Consider the following 24,753-nt stretch of genomic DNA (forward strand, 5'->3'; position numbering starts at 1 on the left):
TCCAGCAGCAGGACTGTAATGTGGCATTGAATGAAAGACAACATGAAGGAATCAGAACCGCTGGAGAGAACACAATACACCGTTCAATCAGTTTTTAAAACTTTTTTATTGTTTTTAAATTTTTTTGCTCATTTTTTAAATTATTTATATTATCTACAAAGTAAAAGTTTTAACTTAAAAGTTACATAAGGGTCAGGTGAGACGCGGGATCTGATCACCTCAGCCATTATAATTTCATAAATAACGTTTTTCTCCTGTCCTCTGGCTGCCGATACGTGTTCATCTCACAGGAAGCTTCTTGTCATGTTTCGTTTGTTTTTTTAGTTTGGTTAGAAACCTTTCATGTAGTCTGGGAACAAACGCAGCACACAGCAGCAGCAGCAATAAACAGTAAGATTAATACTGTCTAAAGGTTGGAAGATTTCTTTTTTCATAACAAGGTGCAGACAAAATACAAGTTCCAGTTGAATTTTTCTTTCACTCTCACTGATTAGTTGCTCTCATTCTCTCGCTCACGTCTTACTTGGCAAGCTGACTCAAATTGCAATTTGGGACCCCTGACCGTGTGTGTGTGTGTGTGTGTGTGTGTGTGTGTGTGTGTGTGTGTGTGTGTGTCTTGTTTTCTGTGTTCGTCATCTGTGTGTGTTTGCAGCTGTCTGCATGTAAACAGGGGATGGATAAGGAGGAGTCTCGCCTGTTAAAACTCTAGATCTTTAAAACATGTCACTGCATCAACCTGTTAACATTCTCTTATTGCCTAGTCTGGGAGGGAGGGAGGGAGGGAGAGAGGGAAGGAGGGGGGGAAGGAAGGGGGGAAGAGAAAAGCCGATGTGTAGCATGTCTGGTGAGGACGAGGAAGGAGAGGAGAGGGAGGGCTCTCGCTCTCTCCGTCGCCTGGTTATGAAGGCTCTGGTTGAGAAGCGCGACACAGAGCGGGTCCCTCAGCTCGATGGCGCCCTCTATCTACAGCTGCTGCTGATGATGAGGTTGCACTGCAGGGACGAGACAAAATGGGGGGGGGGGAATGGAAGAGTTCATGGATTTAGAGGCTGTCCCACATGCGTCTTTAAAACAAAACTTACATGCCTCCCATGCTGAAGACAGTTCAGGCTTGATGTAATAATTTCTTTTGTTCATTTTGGCCATGAAGAGAAGCTTCACTCCTCTGAGATTTGATTTTTAAAAAAAAGGAGAGAAACTACAGCCCTTGTTCTCCTTCAAAGCTTGTCCGTAGATATTACAAGGCTTCTGCAGACTGAGTGAGACAAATCAAGAGCGTCTCTCACAAAGTTCACATCTTTTTAGAACAAAACCCTCTTTTTGTTACTGTAACACTGAAGGAACAAAGAGGGAATTTCCTTTTGTTCAGAGCGAGAGGAGAATATTCTTGCAGTTACAGAGAGAATTAGAAATCTGCAATAAAAGAACAGCATGACTTCAAACACTTCTCATAATCTTTTATATCTATCCTATTTTATTCCTGTAACTATTTACAAAACAGAATGTATATTAACTAAAATGCTCAATAACATGTTTTACGAGAAAGATAACAAAAACCTGAGGCTGTTTAGTTTTTTCTGTTGTGTAAAAGCCTTCGGTTTGATCTCGACAGCCACAGTGTCAGTTAAAGATGCTTAAACTAAGAGCACAGACATCTGCTTTAAGAACAATTTTCTCTACAAAATAGGCCGCAACTGAAAGTCTGCTCACCAATTCATCTGCTTCCACTGTTTCTTGGAAGAAACACAGGGTCCTAACTGTATGTGAGGTAAGCAAGTGATTTTATTGTTTCCTACTGAAGTTTCACAACTGGCCGCGAGTGATGCAGCGTGTCGAGCTGCACCGTTCTGAACCTGATGTCCCATTTCTATTTTCATTTCTGTTGCTTGCATTGAAAGTGCAACATGAACGAGCAACAGTTGATTCTTGAAGAGTAAATGAGAGGTCATTTATACAATACAGTCTCTTTTTGACTACAGAAACCTAAATAAGGTGCAAAGAGCTGAAAGAAAACATCTCTACTTGCTGTTAGCTAGGGTGTTCCAGTATAGAAACAACTAAAAATAACAGACTAAAACTGTTTTAAGAGCGAACTTGTCCATCTTTTACCTTGGTTAAGTCCCTAATCTGACCTCAAGCACACAGCTGTTGCTGTAATTTCGTGTGTTTAACATCACATCACATGCAGTTCAGACACTGTTACACTGCCATGGCAGTACTCCGCCTGCTGTGTGGTCCTCCCTCCATGGCCTCTACTCTTGATAACATCTTGCCAAGAAATACTGACACCAGAAATTAGACTTTTTTTAGCCTGTTCCTCTACTGGATGTGATCGTTACCCTGCGATTCCACCAGATACGCGTCCACTGCGTTACGGCTCTGCCACGGCAGCAGAGCTGATAGGTTTCACTCTAGTCTATGTGTTAAATTCCACCAGGTCCACTACGCTGCATATCTGCTCCGTCCCAGCTCTGGCAGTTTAAAGCCCTCCGGAACAGATACGCAGGACTTCTATTTCTGGCGGATAATAAAACACTCCGTGCTGACGCAAGCACACAAATCTCAAAAAAGAGAGAAACACAAGCTCTCCTACTAATCCTTCTGTCGGGATCACTGTGTGTTGTTGTGTTTGTAACACATACCTATAACTACTAATAATTCCATTGATTCAAAATGTAGTTTTGAATTAATGTGTGTGTTCTAGCTAAAGTAATAAACATACCTTGTGGATGTGCCAGGTAGGAGAAATGTGTAGTGGAGGAAACAGGGATGGGGTTGAGGGCAGTCTGGGGCATGGGTGGCTGCGGACCCCCTGGAGGACCCTGGGTAGCCATCAGCATCATGGTGGGGTGGGTGGGCGCCGGGTGGTGAGACGGCACCATACCGGACTGCATATGGGCCTGGGTGTGAGAGAATGGACGTTAGCGTGTGTGACGGAGCAAGAAAAAGTGTTTCAACAGGAGGAGTAGCGACAAGAGCTCAAACAGACTGACATCAACTCCACAACATTCAAAGCCCTTAAATCAAAAAAGTGTCTTTGGTGGGGAACTATTCGTTTATAGACAGAGAGGAAAGTTAGCAGCGCAGCATTTCTATTTAGCTTCATGGATTTAACATGGTTAGACTGATCAATGAAAGGGTTTGTTTTTCCGTGTTCCCCCTCCAACTAAAAGCACAAGAGAAAGTTTTCCTAATCTGAACTCAGACTGCCAAAAAACATCCACTGCACTCACAGCATTATCAACACCCAAACATGACCCATTCATAAAGTTAAACACCTGCTGGAACTGATCCCAGATTTCCTCACTCCCACATTTAAAACCCCGAACAGGAATCACAGCCAATCTGATTACTAAACTTGAGCCTCTGCGGTGGGCTGACGGCGTGGTGTGACCTACCTGCTGCACGTGTGCCATGTGGTTGTGGTTGTAGCCGTGCTGCACCTGCTGCGGGTGGATATAGACCGTCTGCTGGGCAGAGGGGAACGATGCCTGGGGACTCTGAGGGTTGGGCCCCGGGGTCATAGAGGGGGGCGTGGGGGCCAAAGCGGAGTACATCTGCTGCTGAGGGGGCTGGTTGGCCAGGTGGAGGGCCTGGGCTGCTGCTGCAGCTACAACACACAGGAACACAACACTATTACAAACAATACCACAGTACTCCTTCTGAAACTGTCAAGCTGCGAAGATGATGGGAAATCACAGCTTTCATCCCGGGTGTGCTCACCTGCCGCTGCCTGCTGGTGCTGTTGGTGCTGGACTGGGCTGGCAGCTGGGTGGCTAGGAGGACCCCCGTGTTGTGGGGGCCCACCCTGCTGGGCTTGGCCTGTAGGCGTGGCAGAAGGCTGGGGGTGCTGTGGGTGAGGGTGCAAGGTGGCGCTTGGGTGGGGATACTGCTGAGGCATTGGCCCTTGAGACACTGTGACACAGGAATCTTATCAGACCAGCACCCGTAACACTATTGTTTCACTGCATACTCATGAAAATACAACATTGATTCCAAGAAAGCTTGGACCCAGTGCAAAATATAAATATCCGAGAATCTGATCAAAAAAAGTACAATGACAAGCAAGCTGACTGTTGTCGGCTGACGTACCATACATGGTGTGTGTCTGCTCTGGGTACTGTGTAGTCGAGGAAGAGACTAGGCTGGGTTGCCCATGCGTGGGAGGTGCCATCATCCTGGCACTGCCCTGCATTACCGGACTGAACACATGCTGCGCCTGGAGGACACAGACAGACAGACAGACAACATCACTATTAGCAAAGTCCAATGAGGCAAAGTCTTGCCTTACGGCAGCCATCTTGGCAGCGCCCCCAGGCAGTTATTTGGGCTTATAAGGCCCTTATCTAAATGAATGGGCAGAGAGCCAGAACAAATCTTTGCCTTAGCCCCAAAACACGGTTTAAAAAAATGCCTTTTTTCCCCAAACAGAATATACATCTACTACACATGCGCAAGGTTTCAGGACATCTATCCTCCTCTTCCATGCTTATAAGAGGTCCCTCTGCAGCCGCACCCAATCAGTTGAAACTGTCGTCAATCTAAACTCCCATCAAAGCAGCAATGCATATGGCTGATATCTGGCCTGGTTCAGGTCAAGCTTATGATTGGCTTTTAGAGGAGGAGAGGCGGGATATGTACAATTTAACATTTCAGTTGATTTGTTAAATTACAAAAACAAAAAAGAAAAAAAAAAGAAAAAAGGTTTTGTAGAAAAATGTGTCCGTTTCTCAAACATGGGTATTTAAAATAATTGATTTTGGTCCCAAACCTCATATATTGTATTGTCAATAACAATGCAGATTTCTAGAAGGACTGTGTAATTTATCAAAAAATGATCTAAATAGCAGCAAGTCCAATAGCCTTCCTTTGACAGCACAGTTGAAGCTTTGGGGGGGGGGGAACACACGACATAGGGCCGCAGGTCGGAATCCAACTCGGGCTGCTGCTGAAGACTCAACCTCATTACATGGGCGCACGCTCTGCCAAGGTGCCCCTACGCAGTGTTTGATAAATGTAACATGTGTGACAAAACAGCATTATATAATGACTTACTGTGGTGCTGTAGAGATGCCCTGGCCAACAAATCTTGTTCTTTAGATGTAAAAAAACATGTTTGTTTGGTAAATACCCCAACAAATGTCACATCAGCATGATTTGAGTTTGGTTTTTTTTTTCGGTGAAGATGAAATGAGATTGTGATGCAAAAATGATCATTCCAACCAGTCGTGAATCACATCGCAATTCTAATATCTGTCAAAATAATGGCAAATTATCTTTTTTTTTTAAACCATGTCCTGCAGCCAAAATTTCTAACAATACCCACAATGCCTCACTTTAAAAATGTAATCATTCAACTTTAAATTGGTGTCTTGACTTGCTCCTCATTAGTGGGGATTTTTTTCTGGAGATTTTTTATGCTTTAAGTAATTGCATTGAAATTAGTATATAATAAAGTTGTTCTCAATTTAATTTTTATCTCTTTCTACTCATTATGTCATCCCTTTTCTTTTTGAACTAAACTGTATTGTCAGTTCCATTAGAGTCAACGCCACTTAACTGAATGAAATTCCTGTCCCAAATCAATTGGATTTCCCCTGAACCCCCAGAACTGCCTCCATGTTCTATCACAACCTGTTTGCGAACAAGAGTTCAGGTGTAAGAGGCAGGAGCCTGCAGTCAGCTCCACAAATCAGAAGCGGTTAAATGCTGGCATCATGCTGGCACCATGCTGGCACCCTGTCAAGCTGCTGGACTGCAGGCGTCTGTCAGACAAATGGCTGACTAGCGAACAGCTGGGAGAGATCCAGACTGCCAGCGCTAACTGATGATACCAGAGTAACTGTAATGGTTACATATGGTCCTTGATAGAGCAGCCTCCTGGGCTGAAGGTTGTATTGTTCTGAACTGGCACTGACAGAGTAAATCTTACCTGTGACTGGTAATGCGTCATCTGCTGGACCAGCGGCTGACTGGTGAACTGCTGCGGGCTGCAGGTAAAGTACTGGGCAGAGTAGGCGGGGCTCTGTGCTACAATAGGTGGTCCCGCTGCCGTGGCTGGGTGCATCATGGTGGGCGTGCCTGGTGGGTGGTGCTGGTCTGACCTCTGCTGGGGCATGTTTGGTACTGGAGGTTCATGCAAAGAGATTATACAGGGAAGATGTTTTGTTGAACATCTCTGAAAATCTGAACCAAACCAGAATCATGGAGAAAAAAAGAAGTGGAAGTTTTGAAAGAAGGAAGATTAATCCCCCAACTGGCCTGAATACACCATGACTCATTGCAAGATGACATTTTTTCAACCTGTCTTTGGAAAGACAAACTTTCTGAAGATGAGAAACGTTTCATCAAACTACTACCAAAGGGAAAGCTTTCCCCAGATACTACCTGTCAAAAACAGTTTTCTAGTCTCTTCTTTTGTCATAGTGAACTTACAAAAACTATAATAAATGTACGTAGGTCGGTAACCTGCACCGCAGTGAGCATTTATACATGTGCATGTCATGCTACGGTGTATAACATGCACCTACGCAGAGGCACCGCTTTAGGTATGGAGTTGATTCAATGAAGAAGCATAAATCAAGCTTTAGTGATGCCTATCAACGTGACGGCCACACAATTATGGCTATTGCTTTGCAGCAGCGTGTGTTACTAGAATAAATCTGTTGTGAGAGTTGTGTAGCTCCTTTAAGAAACTGGGCAGTGTGTAATGTTGCAATATCTAAAGATATAAAAATGTGACTGCGTGAAGTCCTTGAATATAATAAATCAAGTCCAAACATTAAATCCACAAAAGAAAATCTTCGGGGCCAATACAGTTTCTTTCCAAACCAGATTTATGTAGTAAGCTTCAGAGAGAGAATGAGAGAGAGACACAGATGATAGGGAAAAGAGATAAAACGGTGGTTATTCTCACCTTTACCTGGTCTATAGGGTTTAGACTGGCTGACTGTCATATGAGGCATCTGAACCTGGTACATAGCTGGAGACTAGAGTGAGGAAGGGAATGAAGAACACAAGTTTATGCTCAAACTTCTTTGGGCATCACTTCCACAAGAATGAATACCAGACCTCCACTAAGAAACAAGTGATTATTTTGCTTATTTGCGTGGTTTCTGGGGCTAGACAGATAACCACGTCATTCAACACGTACAAAAACATATCTTAAAAACACATATGCAACTGTGAGATTGGCAAATATCTCTTACCTGGGACCACATGCATTTGCTACACCTGTTTATCATTGGACAGACAACTAGATCCTAAACACTGTTTGTCATCTTTCATTCCTTTACTCCTGAATATTATACACCATGCATTTTCATTACAAACAGTACTGCAGCAAAAACAAAGAGCCTTAAACTCCTATTAGCTTGCAGCCATTTTGTTCACTGAACAGATGAAGCCAATAGAAAATAAGAAGACATTAAAAGGCTCATCTGCGATGACAGTTTAAAATGAATTGCAATAAGAAGTTGGCAAACCAACATCTGATGGCATTAATTCAACAAGCAAGCAAAACATCTCAGTATTGATTGGGCTTTAAAAAAAAAAAAAAGGATTTAAAAAATTTACAAACCTTCCATATTATGCTTTTCTAATGGAGCGAGAGAGAGAGGAGGAGGGGGAGAAAAGGAAAAGAGAACCACTCTTTAGTCGTTCAGTCGTTGTTTACATGTGTCTGATGTTGGATCACCAAGTTTTTCTTAAAGCAACACAGGTATTTACAGATGTAAATAGCTTTCATTAAAAATATGCAAGAAGTGCTTTGAGAGTTCTTAAAAGCATTATTTTGACATCATACTGTATATGAATTGTACATACTTCATTTCTTTAAACATTTCTAACCTTGTTATCTCAAATATTTACCTAAACAATTTTCAAATAATTCAGCAAAAAATATTCCGAGATGATTCACAGTGTTAGGAAGATGACAAGAGCAGAGAAAGAAAAGCGATGATGAGCAAAGCACGTAAGGTGTTGGAAAAAAAAAAAGTTGGATCTAAAATAAAATAGATAAATAAATATGGAGAAACTAATATGGAAATTCATGAGAGATGAATCAAGACAGAAGAAGAAAGTAAGAAAATGAGGACAAACATAAGTAGACATTCACGGTGAAGGTTGTTAGTGAATTGTTGTCATTAATGTCATACCGTTTTAATGTGATGCTGCAATTTATAGAAACAATCATACTTCATACCTGCACTCCAGGGCTGACTGGTGTGAGGGGATACATCTGTGGGAAGCAGACTGTCTGACCGTACACAGCCGGGGGCTGCTGGACCACGATGGAGGGGCTGGGCTGGCCCTGAGGCCGCGGGGGCGTCGGGGTGTTAGCTGGTTTGGGCTGTTGAAGGAGCATATAAAACGAGATGAGTTCACCAACAATCTCAGTTTGCGGTATTTAAGTTGTTTAATGTGGCAGCAGCTGGGAGTGCTGACCTGCGCATTGAACCTGGGCTTGAACTCATTCGCATTTGGGTTCAGGGTTGATTTTCTCACTTGACTGCAGGAGGAGAGCAAACAGTGAGAACGTTAGTTTAAAGGATCAGTATGGAATTATCATCATATTGAGAGCTTCAGCGATTGATGGATTTTCTTGATAATAATTCTTTTAAGAAGAACAAAAGTAAAAAATCTAATTCCAGCTTCTGACATGTGAATATTTTCTGGTTTCTTTGCTCCTCTATGTCAGTGAACTGAGTATCTTCATACTTTTCATGTTGAGCTCCCAGGGCCCTGATCAATATTTTGCACCATTTTCTGACATTTTATAGGCCAATGAAACTAACTGACTGAATCATATATATAATATAATCCACTGTATTAATTCACAACAAAAACCTTCAACAGACATGCTTTGGGATAATAAAATGTATCAATAAATTAGCTAATCAATAACATTTCCTGTCAGGATGAAAGAAGTGGTAGGAATCACTCAAAATGAAAATAGTTGCTGGATGCAGCACTGATTATCATATTCTTGCCAAGAAGGCTCAGTATTTTTCTAAAATGGATGGGAACTTTAGTTTTTAGCAAACATTATTCAAACAGGAGTGAAGAGTGCATTTGTTGGCGACTGTTTTATAGCAGCTGATTTTGACATATTTGATGTTTTAGTAAGTATTTCCAGCACAATGTGTATGTAGGATTTAGTTAAGCACAGTGATTTGATTTAGGTGATCATGGTATAGCACACTGAGTTGTTTTTTAAAAGTTCTGGACCACAGTTTATATCAATATACATTAGTCTTTGACTAGGCAGGAAATGTTAGGTCTATGTCTGGTCTTTTCATGGGATCTGACGATGACAAGGTATAAATAAGTACAGTCTCCCCTCTCACGCTTTTACTCACTCTTGTACTGGTTCCTTTTTCTCATCCTTGTCTTCATGCTTGGGTCCACTAAATGCGGAAGTGGCCGTCGTCTGAACTCCCTGTGATGTCACATCAAGCCCCGCTCTCTTCTGGTCTGGGGCTGAAGGAGACGGGGACAGTGCAGCGGGGCTGCCAGGCTTACTGGTGTTTGTGGCGGTGGTGGATGGTGTTGGGGCACCACCGGGGGTGCCACCAGTTATTACTACAACACCATCTTCTGCGCCCTCCCGCCCCGCTGTGGAGGCTTTGTCCAGGGGAAGGTCTTTAGGCTTGTCTGCTGGATCTCTGGGAGGCTTGGTCATCATCTGGTCAAAGGCAGCCTCTGAGTTTGAACTAGACTGCAACTGGAAGAGGAAGGAGGATAACGAGAGTTAGACGAGGCACATACAAGCTCCTAATCATGCCAGATTGTCAGTATTTTTATATGGTACAGGTGAAAGATACTTACCCTAAAATCTACACTAAATTTCTTTAAATTATCTATTTGTTTTCTGTGGTCTGGTGCCATAGAAGGGGGTCCTGTAAGATGATTAGAGGGAGAGACATGAGGGTTTCAGTTGTTATGAAATGGATTGAGATTCTGGAAATATTTATTTTTTTAAAAGACGGGACAACAACCTGTATTATATTACAAAAGCAGCTAAATAAAAGAAGTCAGGGGTTTTGCTCTCTGGGCCTCTCAGCTGTTAACATCCCTGCTGGATGAGCTCAGGTAAGCAGGCTCAGTGTTTAAATCTCCTTTTAAGCCATCTTAACTGATGGGATTGTATTGTAATTAGTTTAAATAATTCTTTATCTCTATTTATACTTTGGGTTTTGATCTCACTGACTTTTTTTATTTATTGCTTTTAAATGAAAAACACTTTGTATCGAAAGGATCTACATAAATAAAGTAAATAACCTTATACATAAAATCAGATGAGACTCAACTTAATTCTTCAAAAATCTTAGTGCTAAAGCTTTGCAGCATTGTGTCTGAAGCCAATACTGCCGTCTCTAGTGGATGCTGTACCTTTACAGACTGGTCTGGTGATACTAGGTGAGCTGTCCAAGGGCTTGATGTTCTCCTTGTTTGCCGTAGGGGATGTTTGTCTTGTCTCCTGGACACGACACTCTTTTGCTGCACAGAACAGAAACATAGTCTGTTTATTACCGGGACAAAAGCAGAGATTTGCACTGTGGATAGTGGCAGAACCTACGCCAAAATGGCTACTATAAGTACGCAGTTATCATGTATTTACATCACACTCAGCATTCCTTATTGACTGGATTAACTTTAAACTCACCATCTCCTGGTGGAGAAGTGACCATGTTGGGGGCGGGGCTAGCAGCAGTGGGAGAGGGAGCTGATGCTGGTGTAGCAGCAGTTTCCACAGGAGCTGTTCCTGTCTGGGGTGATGGGAGAGAGGAGGAGCCAGTGGAGGCTCCGCCCATACTGTTCTGTCGGGGGGAGCGAGGTCTATGGGCTGAGAACGGAAAGAGGAAATTAGATATTGGTGATCACATATTGTAAGTTACCCCAACTACCTCATCTTACTTCACTACCTTAAATATTAGAGGTTTGGGTTCCAAGGATGTCTGCACTCATATTCGTACTATAAAGTGCTTCTTTAATAATGCTATGAGGGCGAATATGTTGAGGAAATCTTTAGAGTTTTTCACGACAATCATGCTAAACCTTTCTCCTTGGCAGATATGTGTACAAGTTCATATAGCTGGCAATTTACATTAAAAAGTTGATATTAAAAAAAGATAGAAAGGAAAAGAAAAAGGAAGAACTACTGTACCTCCACTAACCACTGAAGACCATGTCCCTCCAGAGGAGCTGCTCCTGGTCGGTGGAGTCACTGGGACCTCTCCAGGGGCACTGTGGGAAATTAAGTCCACTCCTGGAGGGACTCCAGTGGTCCGGCAGGGTGGCACTCTATGAGCACGAGGCGTCCGCTGGGACTTTGGAGACATCCTGGGTGGACCTATAGATGAAGAAAGACATATGAAGACAGACAAAACTCCATAAACAAAACAGTGGAGGTGAAGTAAACACACTGAACATCCTTCTGTGGAGAATCTGTCTCACAAAAGTTTTAAAAACCCAACCCTTTGACAACATGTCAATCACTTTATAAGGTAATGTTATTTTGTGACATGCATGTTAGTGGAGAAACTGCAGATGATCCTGTAAAGTGAGCAAACAACACAGCAAACTTTTCAAACCACAACCAAGTGAAGTGAGAGATGAGAAACAGGGAAAGCGAGGGAGGAAGGTGAAAACCCTTGTTTAAAGAAGTCACTGTTTAGCAGAGTTTGTACGAAAAACACTCAAGACTAGTTCAACATTTTGCCATTTCAGTGTAGAAACATTTGACAAGTATAAACGTGACCCAAAACTATTCTGTCAGTACTACAGATCACTGGATTAGCAAAAAACAGGGACTAACAGATTGAAGGACTTTCTAACAGTTGTGTGGTTGACAATACCATCGCTATAGAAGATAATGATGAGTCTACAACCAAAAGTATGAAACATTTTAAAATAACAAATTTAACTTTGGTTAACTTTGTTGTCTTGTTTTTGCTGTCCTGTTGTTTTCACCTTTCTGCATTCATGTTGACTTGTCATTATAGGTACACCCAATTGCACTTCTGGCCGACAGCGGTTACGTTTACATGCTGACTAATTTTCTTGAACTATTGTTCAACTGACTATTGTCTTTTTTGGAAAATGGGCAAAAAATCTATTATTGTGTGCATGTCAATGTAGCCACTTATGCTGGGTGTCATTAAAGATGCAACAGACTCAAAACACTTGAGCTCAGTGGTACGCTTAATGACTCATCATCTTGACGTTCTCAGCTTTTGAAAAATCTGGTGAGTTGGTGTTTTCGTTGGCCTAACTCTTGCTAAACAGAAAGCACAGCACACACCGTGGTGCACCCACATGCCAAGGTGAAACTGCCTGATACACTGACAAAGGATCAGCTTTGTGGATAATCAAATCTGACCCCAAGTCAGTCTGAAGAAGCTGCTTCACCTGTTTGTGTTTTTTCACACTAGACCTGGGCAAATTTATCTTTGAAAGCAGTTCACTTATTTAGGTTTGAAGACACTTCTAACATCTTGACTGAGAATTTAGTTTTTCCATATGGAGATCAATCCATCCACCTTCAACTCATGCTTTGCCCAGGTCTACTCCACACTGATGTGGGTACCTTCTGAAGACATGCGTTTGGGCAGAGTGGAGGCTGGCGACGTGGGCCCATGGTGGGAAAAGGAGGATGAGGAGGAGGAGGGATAGGAGGGGTGGGATGAATGAGAGGGAGGCCTGGAAGGTCGAGAGGGGGGTCTGGAGGGTGGCCTGGTGGGCGTTGTCGCCCGAGGAGGCAGGGAGGAGGGGCCAGACTGGTAACGAGAGGGGGGGCGGGAGGAGGGAGACGGACAGGGTGAGGGCCAATGGGATGAACCTAAAAGAGGGAAGGACAAATGATCAAGGATGCAGATGATAACTAGTTAAAGGGGGAAAACAGTAAGAATAAACAAGAAGGGGGAGATTAATAAACATGAAAGAATGGCAAGGCAGGAGCAGAATTATTCAATTAAGTAAAGAACGATAAGTGCATAAAAAAAACCAAATATGAACATCCCAGCAACACTAAGCCAAATAAACTCAGCCTTTTATGGCAGTTAAACAATCAAAAATAACACAATTTCTTTCACTATACTGGCCAACTCACTCACCGCCCAATGCATCTCTGTACATTTCTGTGTTTTGTCTTAAGGGCGTAGCAAATAACAGCAGAGCTTTGTGTGTCATATATTAAACGCACCTCCGTTAACCACTCTCTGGTCGGCCCCGGAGCTGGGGCTGTAGTCGTGAGGTCCTGGTCGAGGAGCCGAGGGTCCAGCTGAGCTCTGAGACAGACGAGGTGAATTCTGACGTCCCGGTCCCCATGACATCGCCTCCCTGTTCCTCTGACCTGGAGGAATGTACTTGTTCTCTCTATGCGCACGCGCACGCACACACACACACACACACAACACAGGCAGAGACAATAGTCAAGATAAAGGGGAGGAATTAATTCTACACTCTAATAAATTCAACAAAGTACTTCTCATCAGCCAAAATGAGCATGTTTTCTTTAATTACCAGGGAAGCGTTTGTTCTGACAACAGCTGCTGTCTACTAAGTGAATTGCTGGAATTACTTTGTCTCCCTTCAGTGCTCAAGCATGCTTCTTAAGGCCTCTGCCCGAGTCCTTCTACTGCAGACCCACACCACGTGGAAGCATAATGTACATATAGAAGATGTACTTGTGCTCTCATCCTTGCACTTTAATGATGAGAGCTTTCAGCTTTTTACACTTAATTCTGCAAAATGGATCTATGTGCTTCTCTCTTGCCTGAAATTAACTATGGAGTGTACCAGTGTATCCAATGCATAACTTTATAGTTATTTCATAATAAACCCTGTCCCTATGGGTGGAGAAAATAAGATATTTATAGTCAGTTTAACTTTATGAATATGTTGCAACTTGTTTAAAAAAAAAGGTGCAAGATATATTTTATTTAATCGTTTATGACAATAAAACATAAATCCTCTTTTTTCAAAAAGACCTACAGGCATTGAAATTTGCAGCCGTTAACAATTAAGCTGCTGACTTGGTACATTTCTGGGCCGGCCCCTTGACTTCACAGTATGCACATTTAATAATATCTTGATGAGGATAATTATAAACTAAATCCCACAAAAGGAATGTAAATGTTGCAGTGCTGTATTATGCTGCTGCATTCTAGCTCAGATCATGAGCCAATTACCAAAATGAGTATGAATGAAATTTGAAAGGCACCTGCTGGCAGTGAACACAATTTTCAATTACGTAATTGCAAGCTCTGCACTGACACACACTCACCAGCACAAGAAGTATGAGTATTTGCATGCGCGTCCTGGTCTCACCTGCTGAGCGTGTGAGTCTCCCTCTCCCCTCGCACCACAGCTGTATACTTCTCCTCCTCAGAGCGTTCATCGTTTTCCAGGGCCACGCGGGCCTTATACGTGGCACTGGCCTCGATCTCCTCTGCCAGCTGGGCGGCACGTGCCTCCCTCTTGAGGAACTCTTCTGAGTTGTCCCGCTCAAGGGGGACCCTGGGAAACAAGCTCAGGTCACACAAGGGCAGCGGGATGATCAAGTGACTATAGGGGGCCTGATTTCAAGTTTTTGTCATGTGAGGTCACACTTAACAAAATTAAAGGAGTGATACAGCATAGCTCAATGACCAGATATCTATCAAAACATCTTTGTTTAATGTTATCGTTTAAATTTAAAGGAAAACGTACATTTCTTACGGTATATGCAGGAAAATGTGCTTGAAAAGGAACATATTCTAACAGAACACAGATGAAGCTTACGTGTATGTTGACAGGCTGCTGTCATATGTAGACAAGACTCCATACTTCTCCTCATTGTACTTGAACATGTCATTGGGGTCCCACCCGTTTGACTGATATGAAGAGAGAGAAAGTGGAGCAGAGAGAGAGTTTTACAGATGGACTATAAGATATGAGATGACACAACCTGTGTCTTCTTACTGTAAAATTTATGATGGCCTGTATGGATTCCATTCTATGTGCTCACAAGTGTAGCATCAGTGTGTTTCTTGTGTTTGTTTTCTCACCACGTCTGTATCCAGAGACTCGAGGCTGTCAGAGTTGTGGGTCTCTCCTCCATCCCAGGGCTCTAGATCTTTCTCTTTGTGCTCGCCATTGATCCTGCTGCTCACTGCTGCATCTGTGAAGTTGTCTGCAGCACACACAGAGAATATATATCTATGTACAGCAGGTTGCCATACACACATAACCCATACACACCCACGCAGAAGTTCACGGTGGTATACAGTCACATGGCTGCACTCTCACTGTTTATGGAGGGAAGCACTCATGCCTCGAGAGCTTCTGCCACAAGCATTCACAGCAAAGGTCTATATGGAGGTAGGGGTGGTTCACCAGGCACACCCACTCACAACCAGACATGGGCCCAACTGGGTTGGGGGAAAAATCCTTTCAAAGAAAAATAAATTGAGCCCTTTGCTTGAGCTGGCGCTAAAGCTAACACAAATAAAGGGGTTTTGGTGGTGTGAGTCAGAATATGAAAACAGCCTTGTGAAGAAGAGGTGGTCCCCATGCACTACTGTAGGTTAGAGCAAAATAATCCAAATTTAATCTAGAGTTGTTCCAAGACCGTTCCCCCTTCCCAATAACCTGAACTCACATGTCAATCGAAGTGCAGACCTGATACCAATGCACTGAATAATATACATGTATATATAATCTTATTTATTATTTTTCAGCAGCAGTGTACTACCAATGATGAACAGATTTAATATAATTGTTTCACCCTCTTAACTGAAAACAAATACAAATGTTGACAAATGTAAGTTTGCTGACGTGTGTTTAGAAGGCCCTGACACACCAAGCCGATGGTCCGCCATTGGGCATTGGCAGAGTCGTCGGTGAGCATCAGTGGCTGTAGCTAATGCGGTGTGTCCTGCATCACTGGCACTACGCAGCTCTTGTACAGACTTTTGAGACTTTTGGGCCGATTCAGCGTATAGAATCAGCCGCTGCTCGTCTGTGAGAGAAATCTCTCAGATTGGCTGTTCAGGTAAGCTGAGCGGTGTACGAAGAAATAAATGGAAAAAGTAAGGGAAACTCCCTCGAGTCTGCCGCTATAGTGTCCATGTTTTCACCCAATTTATGTGGTTTCTTCTTATCTTTCTTTTCTGTCTCTGTGCAAGATTTTTATCAGATATACTCCATGTTAGAAGCAGCTATATTAGCGTTAGGGGTCTCAAAAAATGTTGCTCAATCCTAAGAACCATTTGTATATTGGCAGAGAGGTATTGCCTTTCACTCAGGTGCAGAGAATATCTGCATGATGGCTGCAGTCTCTGTAGTTTGTTCAAATGTAGCTTTTTGGCCAAGACACGGGAGACGTCGGCCATTGATGCAGCAAGTTATTTGATGTAGGTTCTCTGATGAATTGACTTACGCACTGGTGGATCCAAATGGTAGACCAGATCTGCCATTTAAGCTTTACCGGGGGCATTAAAAATACTGGTATCAGAGTCGGAACAACCCTAATCAAATCAGGAAAAATAGTGCTACAATATTTTCAGCTGGCTAAATCAAATATCACATTGTGTCTTCTACATTGCCTGATTTTTTTCCCCCCCACTTCATTTGTTCCTCATCATCCAATGCCGACATCTTTATACATTCGCATTTATAAGTATCTATTTGGTGCTGGTGGTAGTCCAAGCTTTCAAGACCATTCATTATATTCAAGTAATCTAACAGAACACTTGAGATGGCTAAACTAAGACTAGGAACAGGCATGCTCAAAGAAACCCCCCCAGTTATATTTGAAAGGAAAACTGATCTCATGTCTGCCCAAGTCTGCTCTCACATTCTGAGAGCTGGCACCAATGGAGTGCATAAAGCATGCTGAACCACCGGGAGTTACATAACTCAGTCATCCCAACTCATCCTACAATACAGAGTGCCTTTAAGCATTTTTGGCAAATAGTAAATTGAAAATAAGGAAATTAGATTGGCACCATACAGGCAGTTGGGCAAACAGGCCTGAGTTATATTAACAAAGGTGGTCGGGATGCTCTATGCACATTGTCCATCAAGGAAAAAATTGGGAGTTGGGGGTAAGCAAACATGCATTTAGATTGCAGTCAATTACAAGACTTCAAAGCACTTCAGGGCCAAAACAAATTAAACATTGTGACAAAACTCCATTTTTAATACAATGCTCAAAAAGAAGATTGAGGTGAAAGTGCTCAACATGAGATTTCAATCTGCTGCTTTCAATGGAATCATAGCCATAATGCTGCTTATAAATTTCCCCTTTTGGTTTGAAATCAACCTCATGTTTAGGAAAATAAAAGCTCCTTCTCTCTTTCTGAAAAAAAAACAACAAAAAAACAAAATATCTAAATTTTGGAATATCAATTCAAATGACAGCTTAAACTACAGCTAAAACTACTGTTAAAACAAATGAAACAAGTATTAGTGTTAGTTTAGAACAAATAAAACAGGTATTAGAAATAGTTTACTACATTAAACATTTGACACTATTAGCTGTCTATCTCTCACACATCCTCAGATTCCTTATGAGTAAGCATAAGGTTGTAAGTATGATGGCTGTGACAACAGAGGCTTCAATGTTGAGCCTCTGCTGAGCTCTAAAGTCAACTGAATTAAATAAGGAATAAAAGATAAAGTAGCAACTCTTCCACCGAAAGCAACATCCAGTCTGAATGATAACAAAGGGTCTGGTGAAAAGATGGAGCAAGACTGACTTTCACCAGAGATTTGATTAATATATTTTAGGTTACAGAAAAGCAGTGATCCCCATATTCTATTAATCAAAATTGAATTTCAAATGCAGCAATAGCTTGCAACAGATCAGGCCCCAGCCAAAGAGATTCAGAATTCTTTTTTGAGTGCATACAGAGATGTGCGAGAGGAGAAAACAGCCGTGTATTACCTGTGTCAGAAGAGACTAGACCAGTGGAGAGGAGAGACAGACAGATGACAGAGAGTCAGAAGATGGACTGACAGACAGAATGACTGACTGGCAATCACACCAACAACTGACTTTATATCCAACAATTGTACAACATGAATCATCTATAAGTTCAACAGGGAATGTACTGCATTTTTTCCAACAGCTTGAGCGGTTTTCATAATTCTAGTCAAGCATAGTAGAATGGTATCGTCCCCTTAATTCAGTCCTAAAACACTTAAGCTAACAGACTCATTGACTCAAAAAAATAAGATCACCACCATCAGTAATGGTGCCTTAGATGGTGCTTTTTTTCTAGCCAGCCCACAAGTGTCCAGTTTAACAAGGATAATGATCAGTTTCTTCAAAGTGGCACTAGTGCAGGGCCATCTCTTCGAACCCTCACGCTTTTTCACCTGTTCATTTTCAGAAAATAATACCCTCCCACACAGTCCATTATCGCTCAAAGGAGAATTGTATGGGTCAAGATGAATTAGATGAAGAAGCCTCATTCGGCCTTTATTGAGTGTCCTTGCTGCGCAGGGGCAACCTCTGGACCAATCAATAGATCACATTAGCCTTCAATGACTGGCCACTCAGAGGAGACACACGAGATTTAACTCATGGCAAAGCCTCCGTGACATCAAGGTGGTGAATACAGACTGAAGAAGATCAATACGTTGTGTGTATGCACTGATGGGCATTCACTGTGGCATGTGTTTGTTTTGTGTGTACAGGGAATACAAAGTGACAAACTAACCTAATTAACGTACGCTTCCTAAGACTAAGCATACCAAGAGAGTTGCCTGTGAACCTAGATAATATCCATCAGTACCTTTCCTGGCGAAATTCAGGTCCACATCTTTGAAGGTCACCACTACAACATCCGAGGCCTTGAAAATGATGCTCTCCACAATATCCTCTTTCCTGGGGGCTATGCTCGGCTCTGGGCTCTTTCTGTGGGCTGCATCCAACACCAGGTCACACTGATGGAGAAAGATATATCAAATTGGATTAAAGGGGAATCAGAAATTAAGTAAAACCCCTAAACCATCTGTAGAAGAGATGAGGAACCAGAGGATATCGAGGACCAATACCGTGAATTGTTTCATCCAAATCACACACCATCGTTTGAAGAGGTCTCCTTGTGGCAACTTCTTTCACTTTTTTCTTATTTAAAAAATGTGATAGAATAATGGTTAATATCGATTAAAAAATTATGTTTTTAAACCTGATGAGCATGAACAGGGAAAAGAGTACCTGATCTATTCAATCACTTTGTGTGTTTGTTTGGAATGCAACCTGTCATCTTGGCCCAGCGTGGCACATCAACATGCTCGCCTACAGCCGAACCACAGGAAATCCTTTCCAAGTGTTTTGGCTCACAGCATACATGAACAAAAGTTTGAGTGACATCAATTAAATGAGTTCTGTTTATTTATTGCAAGCACGCCAGATGGAAGAGCTTGTGAGCTGCAGTGGGAGCAGACACAACCCTCCGATTTCCAAGAAACAAAACTAGTAAAATACTAAAAGGAAGAAAAGTGAAAACACAAGCCCTGCAACCAAACATTACATTGTTGACCAAGAGTCAGTGTAGAGCTGTGTGAATATTTCCGCATATTTGACTGTTCGGCTTGCACACACTGTTCTAATAAAAACCAAATGTGATGCTTTGTTTTGGTCTCAGAACAAAGTGGTGTGTTTGCCTGTGCAAGCCCACCAAATCCAATTTCTTTTGAAGTAACCTGCTAGCCTTACTCACATTCAGGCGCACAACTTCTTTATAATAGAGGAGAGAGATAGAAGATACGTATCAAATCTGCTGTTGGGTGTGAAAACAGAATAATGTAGGTTTCTGAAATCCCATCAAGAACTGAAGTAAAAGCCCAGCTCTGCCTTGACTGAACAGGAGAGAAATGTCCACTACTGCTCAAGTTAAGCTTTTCATTTGTGCAAAGTGATATTTTACCCACAGGAGAAAGATTGGGGAATACTTCAACCTAAAAGGGAAGATGAAGGGCCACATACCTCTCTTCCAAAAAAGGAAAGATGAAAAGGCTGATCTTTGTCTAAACCACCTCGGGGGTGAAGCTGCTATTGAGTGCTGGCTGGGCACTGTCTTCCCAGCACAGTTAACTTAAACATTACTGCTGCTGAGGAACTCACACATCCAGCTCCACATTAGCACCTATAACGAACATCGAGCTGCGCGGGTGATGTGATCCTTACCTCTGGACCATATGTCTTAAATACTCCTTCATAGACTGCTCCGTTTTTCACTTTCAGCTCACACTTGGCCCCCTGTAAATAAACAGGCCCATCATTATTCACCGTATGCAGTGTCAATGTCAATTTACACATTCAGGAAACAAGTTCTGAAACCCATCTGCGGTGATACAGATAAATGATTGATCAATCTCCGCTTTGTTTATGCAACCAGCTGTCTCTACAAATCACACAGGCTTTGTTTATAGCAGCATAGACATTTTGGAGAAACAGCATGTGGTGAAAGACACACTGCAGTACATACAGCTGGCGCAAATTCCTTTACAGTAAGCGTGATTCACATGGCTGTATCAGCCACCGTTTCCTTGTGACTGTGCTTACTTCTCTATTTATTACTGTTATTACACAGGAGACTAAATTCAGAAGGACAGAACAGCTATATCTGGAACACCATCTGAAAAAACTCAACAAGACAGACACAAAGTCAACATACCACCACTGATGTCAAGACATGGACCATCCTCATATTTGCATATACACCATTGAAAATGACCTAAGGGGAAAAAAACAGTATGTTTCAGATGTTCTCCACTTGCAAAAAAGTATGCTAACTTTCAGAACAGATGTGTACCACTGGATTTCTGTGCAACCTGTAAACCAAACTGCATGCCTGACAAAACATGAAAATGTATTCAAATAACTCTGCAGGATTAACAAAAAGAAGTGTTGATCCAGTGTGTGCGTCTGCTTCCGTTTTTGATAAAACACAGCACAATTTTTACACGGATGTGTGAGAGGTAACCGGTTACTTACTGCTGCAGGGCCTTTACCACTGTGTCTTCCCCTGAAAGAAAAAAACAATTGTTTACAAACCCATCATCGTCATCAGCACTGAATTTCTTGCTAGCATCCTGACTGTCACAGTGCTCTCCGATGGGGGTGACGGTACATCTGACTGACAGAATCTCCGGATGCGGGGGAGATGGAAATGTGACAACAGCAGTTCATCTCTAAGATTTTAAGGGAAGCCCTGTGAATCATCATCAGCAGGGGCCTGATCTGCACCAGAATGCCTTACAAATGTACATCCATTACACATTGAATTAATGCAATGTAGATTTCGCTTCCCCGCCCCCACAGATCCCACCAAATTTAGCTGGTTCGACTGATTGCCAGCAAAACATTTACAGTAGCTAACATTTTTTTTTTCTAGCATGTCCTAAAATGCACCTTGTTCAGCAGCTGGCACATGGCCAGGCATTCACAATGTAGGCAATGGCCACGTTATATCTGCTGTAGTAACTCAGTAACACAGTCCCCCTCAATATCAAAAAACGAATCCAAGTCATTTTGACCTGAATTCGGCCATGTTTTGTGTGTTCACGTCCAACTGGTCCAATCTCATTTTACAACATCCTCGCAGGGCCTTTATAGATAAAACCTACGCAATGAATGGGCCGTACTGTCCTAGTGACCGGTGAATAGAAGCCAGGCCACATTCTCATCATCGAGATTCACAAAAAAAAAAAAAAAAAAGAAGAAGAAGCGTGCAGCTCCTGCAATGACAGCTTGCGTTAGCTCTATCCTAGGACGGCATGTAGAGAAATGTCATGCTTCAAGGACACAATTTCACACGAGCAGCGACGGCAACGTCAAGGTTGAAAGCCCGTCGGTCTGTGATTCCCCCCCTTCTCCTCCTCCTCACCCCCGTCTCCACACCCGCCCCTTCCCATCGTGCGCCCACACGCTTTATATCAATTTCTTGGCAAAACCCGTTGCAGCAATGTTGCGGTAACGTACCAAGGCATCATGACAGCCAAATGAAAACAAACACAGTGGCTCTTCTCGCCGGTCACTTAGGATGCAGAGTCGGCAGGGTGTCCCGTTAGCTAGCCGTTAACATGCTGAATGAGGCAAGTGCACGGAATAACAAGCATGGGCTGTCAAACGGCTAATTAACGCTAGCTAAATTGACTCCGAGCTGATAGTAAACTGATACCAGCGACTTGGCAAGCAGCTCCACCGGTGCACACGGTTTGGGGGGAAAATCTGTTCGCCACCCAACCGTGTCTACATGCATATTAAGAAATTAGATGGTGTGGTCTGACTAGCGTGCAAGAGGAGGCAGCGTAACGTCGAAGTTGCAACATTATTGGAGCAAGCGGACAGGCCTCGCTAGCTAAAACTGCATAACGTTACGCTAGGTGACCACCAACACGTCGCAAGGCCCACATACCGTTCACGAACACGTACTAGTTTTAGACCACTTAACGGGAATGTCATCTCACAAGACTGACACTGTAGGAGATGACTGTGTGGGCGAACTGAAAGCTGGCAACACGAACCCATGCCGCTGCGTTTTTATTTCGCTAAGTTAACGTTTTAATTTCACAGACCTGCCCAGATTCTGTCTTCCCCCGCCGCTTCCTCCGGCACCGGAGGCGGCGGCACCAGCGGTGTTGCCACCGCCGGGCTTGCTGCGATTTCCACCGGCCTTCATTGACATTGTGATCCCATAAAAGACGGCGTCTCAAAACGACCAGCTTCACACCGCAAATTCTTGACGACGAGGCGGTGTATGGTTGTGTGACAGTTTGCTAACGTTAGCAATCCTTAGATCTGGCTAGCTTGCAGGCTAATGTCAACGTGCCTCTTGAGGAAGATGCTATGCTAAGAAGCTAGCTGGCTAACAGCTCCTAGCCAAATTAGCAATCTGTACAATTCCTATTAAAACAGAAATAAACAATATTTTAAAAAGACAACACGCGCAAATCACTCTTCCAAAGCAGACATGGGTGTTACACCTCTTGTCAATGTGTTACGTAATCCTAACAAAAAAATTCGATTATCTCAAAATTGGGTTTACGGCTATCTCGGTTTCTTTCTGTTGCTAACAGCGAAAAGACCAAAACAGTCTGAAAGGGGACAAAAAACAGCGGATGGATATATGAAAGGCGTAACGGCTCATAACATGTCACCAGATATTCCTACATTGTGTTCTTTGGCGGCGATCGATCCGGCAGAAAAGACGAATGCGATCCTATTTAATCTGCGCCACCAGAAGAAACGCATAGATACGCAGTTATTTTTTTAAAATTACACCTCCATCACGGCACTATTTTCAGGAAGTCCATGCATCCCGAATGGCTGTTTAGTGGCATCCACGTGAGCCGGCGAACACACTATACACACACATACACAAACACAGACAACCACACACGAAAAGAAACATGGAGTTTACAGACTGCTGGTTGTAAAGGCAACTAAACCTTTACATATTACGACATGACTGCAATGCATTAGCCCGATAAAGATGACGCTTTATTAAATGTATTTACCTCTTGCAACCAAGTGGTCCGACCTGACAAACGGATATGAACAAAACAAAAAATGATGGTTTGGTGTTAAAAAAAGAAGGGAAAAATAAGGAGTTGTATTTTAATGCAGAAGCCATCAGTGTATTTATTCCCAAAATGTGACAAGACATGGAGCCATTCTCCTGATATGACAGATCTACACGTGTATATTTGAATCCAATCTCAAGCAATTTAAATTGTTTTCTTCTTTTCTTATATATGTTGTGTGTTTATACTGTTTATCATGTGGTGTGTCATATTTCTTCTGCAATAAATCAATCATAACCCTTTAAATAGCATCAAGTATGCAAACTTTTTATATCACCACCAAATTCCATTTCCATCGCCCTTTTTCTTTTCTATGATCAAATTGTATTTTAAATTCTCCAGTTTACAACACATTTGTTTCTAGTTAGCACACTTCATAAGGGGACATAGATGCTTTTTATAATTTTCCGTTCCATACTAATCACGTCTCCAGCACAAGTTGCAACATTTCTTTTTTCTGATCAAGACATTCGAATTAGCATATATATGGCAAAATACCTACAGTGAGCTATTTGTAATAATTAGAGACTTGACAAGCTCTGATGGATTTCAAAATAGACATTTTATTGTGCACATATTTTGTCCCCCTCATGTGGACAAAGAAGGGGTGGGTAAAATAACAGAGACAGTTTGCTCTGTAAATAGCATCGTCTACAACTTCGGCTTCAAAGGGTATTCAAATAAATAAGGAACCTCAACAAAAATAGAACATTCTAAGGTTTGCAAAGGTGGGATTTACTGCACTGCTGTTGTATTTGATCATGGGTTACAGATGTGCCTATAAATGGTAAGGGCTTGTGGATAGAAAACCAGTAGAAACACATAATGACCAGCTTGATGAACTTATGGACTTGCCATGACCCAAGCTCCTGACACCTAGTTCCTTAGTCTTACAAACTGTGGCCTGGAGCTTAGGTAATCCGTCATCCAGGATGAAAGTAAGGTGTTCATCTGCATGGCCCTGAGCTTGTCTCACACAAACATTTGTGCAGTAAAAGCACCAGAGAACTCACAGAAAATGAACCCCACTTTGCTCCCAGCATTGTCCAGGTTTAGCAAGTAAATAATGGCATTTTTCACTTTTTGACTGCCTGGTAGACAAACGGAAGAAGGTCCAGCTATGTTTTGACCAGTGGGTGGCGGTGGGAGAGTATCAGTCTCTCAAGGGTC

At 42.5% G+C, this 24,753-nt stretch overlaps 1 protein-coding gene across 12 annotated transcripts; it reads right to left on the reverse strand.

The window, feature by feature from the left end:
- Positions 1-87: 87 nt before the first annotated feature.
- On the reverse strand, positions 88-23,361 carry atxn2 (ataxin 2). 12 transcript variants are annotated; one of them, XM_037098049.1, is made up of 27 exons: positions 23,171-23,361; positions 20,993-21,023; positions 20,673-20,732; positions 20,183-20,254; positions 18,786-18,936; positions 17,933-17,947; positions 15,051-15,175; positions 14,785-14,876; positions 14,332-14,520; positions 13,205-13,377; positions 12,590-12,841; positions 11,168-11,353; positions 10,667-10,846; positions 10,393-10,500; positions 9,829-9,899; positions 9,360-9,724; positions 8,446-8,509; positions 8,204-8,350; positions 7,580-7,597; positions 6,917-6,989; positions 5,933-6,126; positions 5,056-5,094; positions 4,093-4,219; positions 3,724-3,915; positions 3,399-3,610; positions 2,723-2,900; positions 88-992 (listed from the first exon to the last, which is right to left on the reverse strand). In XM_037098049.1, coding segments are annotated over exons 1-27 (3,345 nt in total). In that variant the 5' UTR covers positions 23,173-23,361; the 3' UTR covers positions 88-963. The 12 variants fall into 12 exon arrangements, with proteins under 12 accessions (XP_036953944.1, XP_036953936.1, XP_036953935.1 ...); XM_037098041.1 differs by lacking the exon at positions 23,171-23,361 and adding an exon at positions 22,576-23,114 and having other exon boundaries at positions 6,923-6,989; XM_037098040.1 differs by lacking the exon at positions 23,171-23,361 and adding an exon at positions 22,576-23,114.
- Between the last annotated feature and the right edge of the window lie 1,392 nt (positions 23,362-24,753).

The sequence above is a fragment of the Acanthopagrus latus genome, chromosome 5 (genome assembly GCF_904848185.1).
Source record: "Acanthopagrus latus isolate v.2019 chromosome 5, fAcaLat1.1, whole genome shotgun sequence".
NCBI lineage: Eukaryota > Metazoa > Chordata > Actinopteri > Spariformes > Sparidae > Acanthopagrus > Acanthopagrus latus.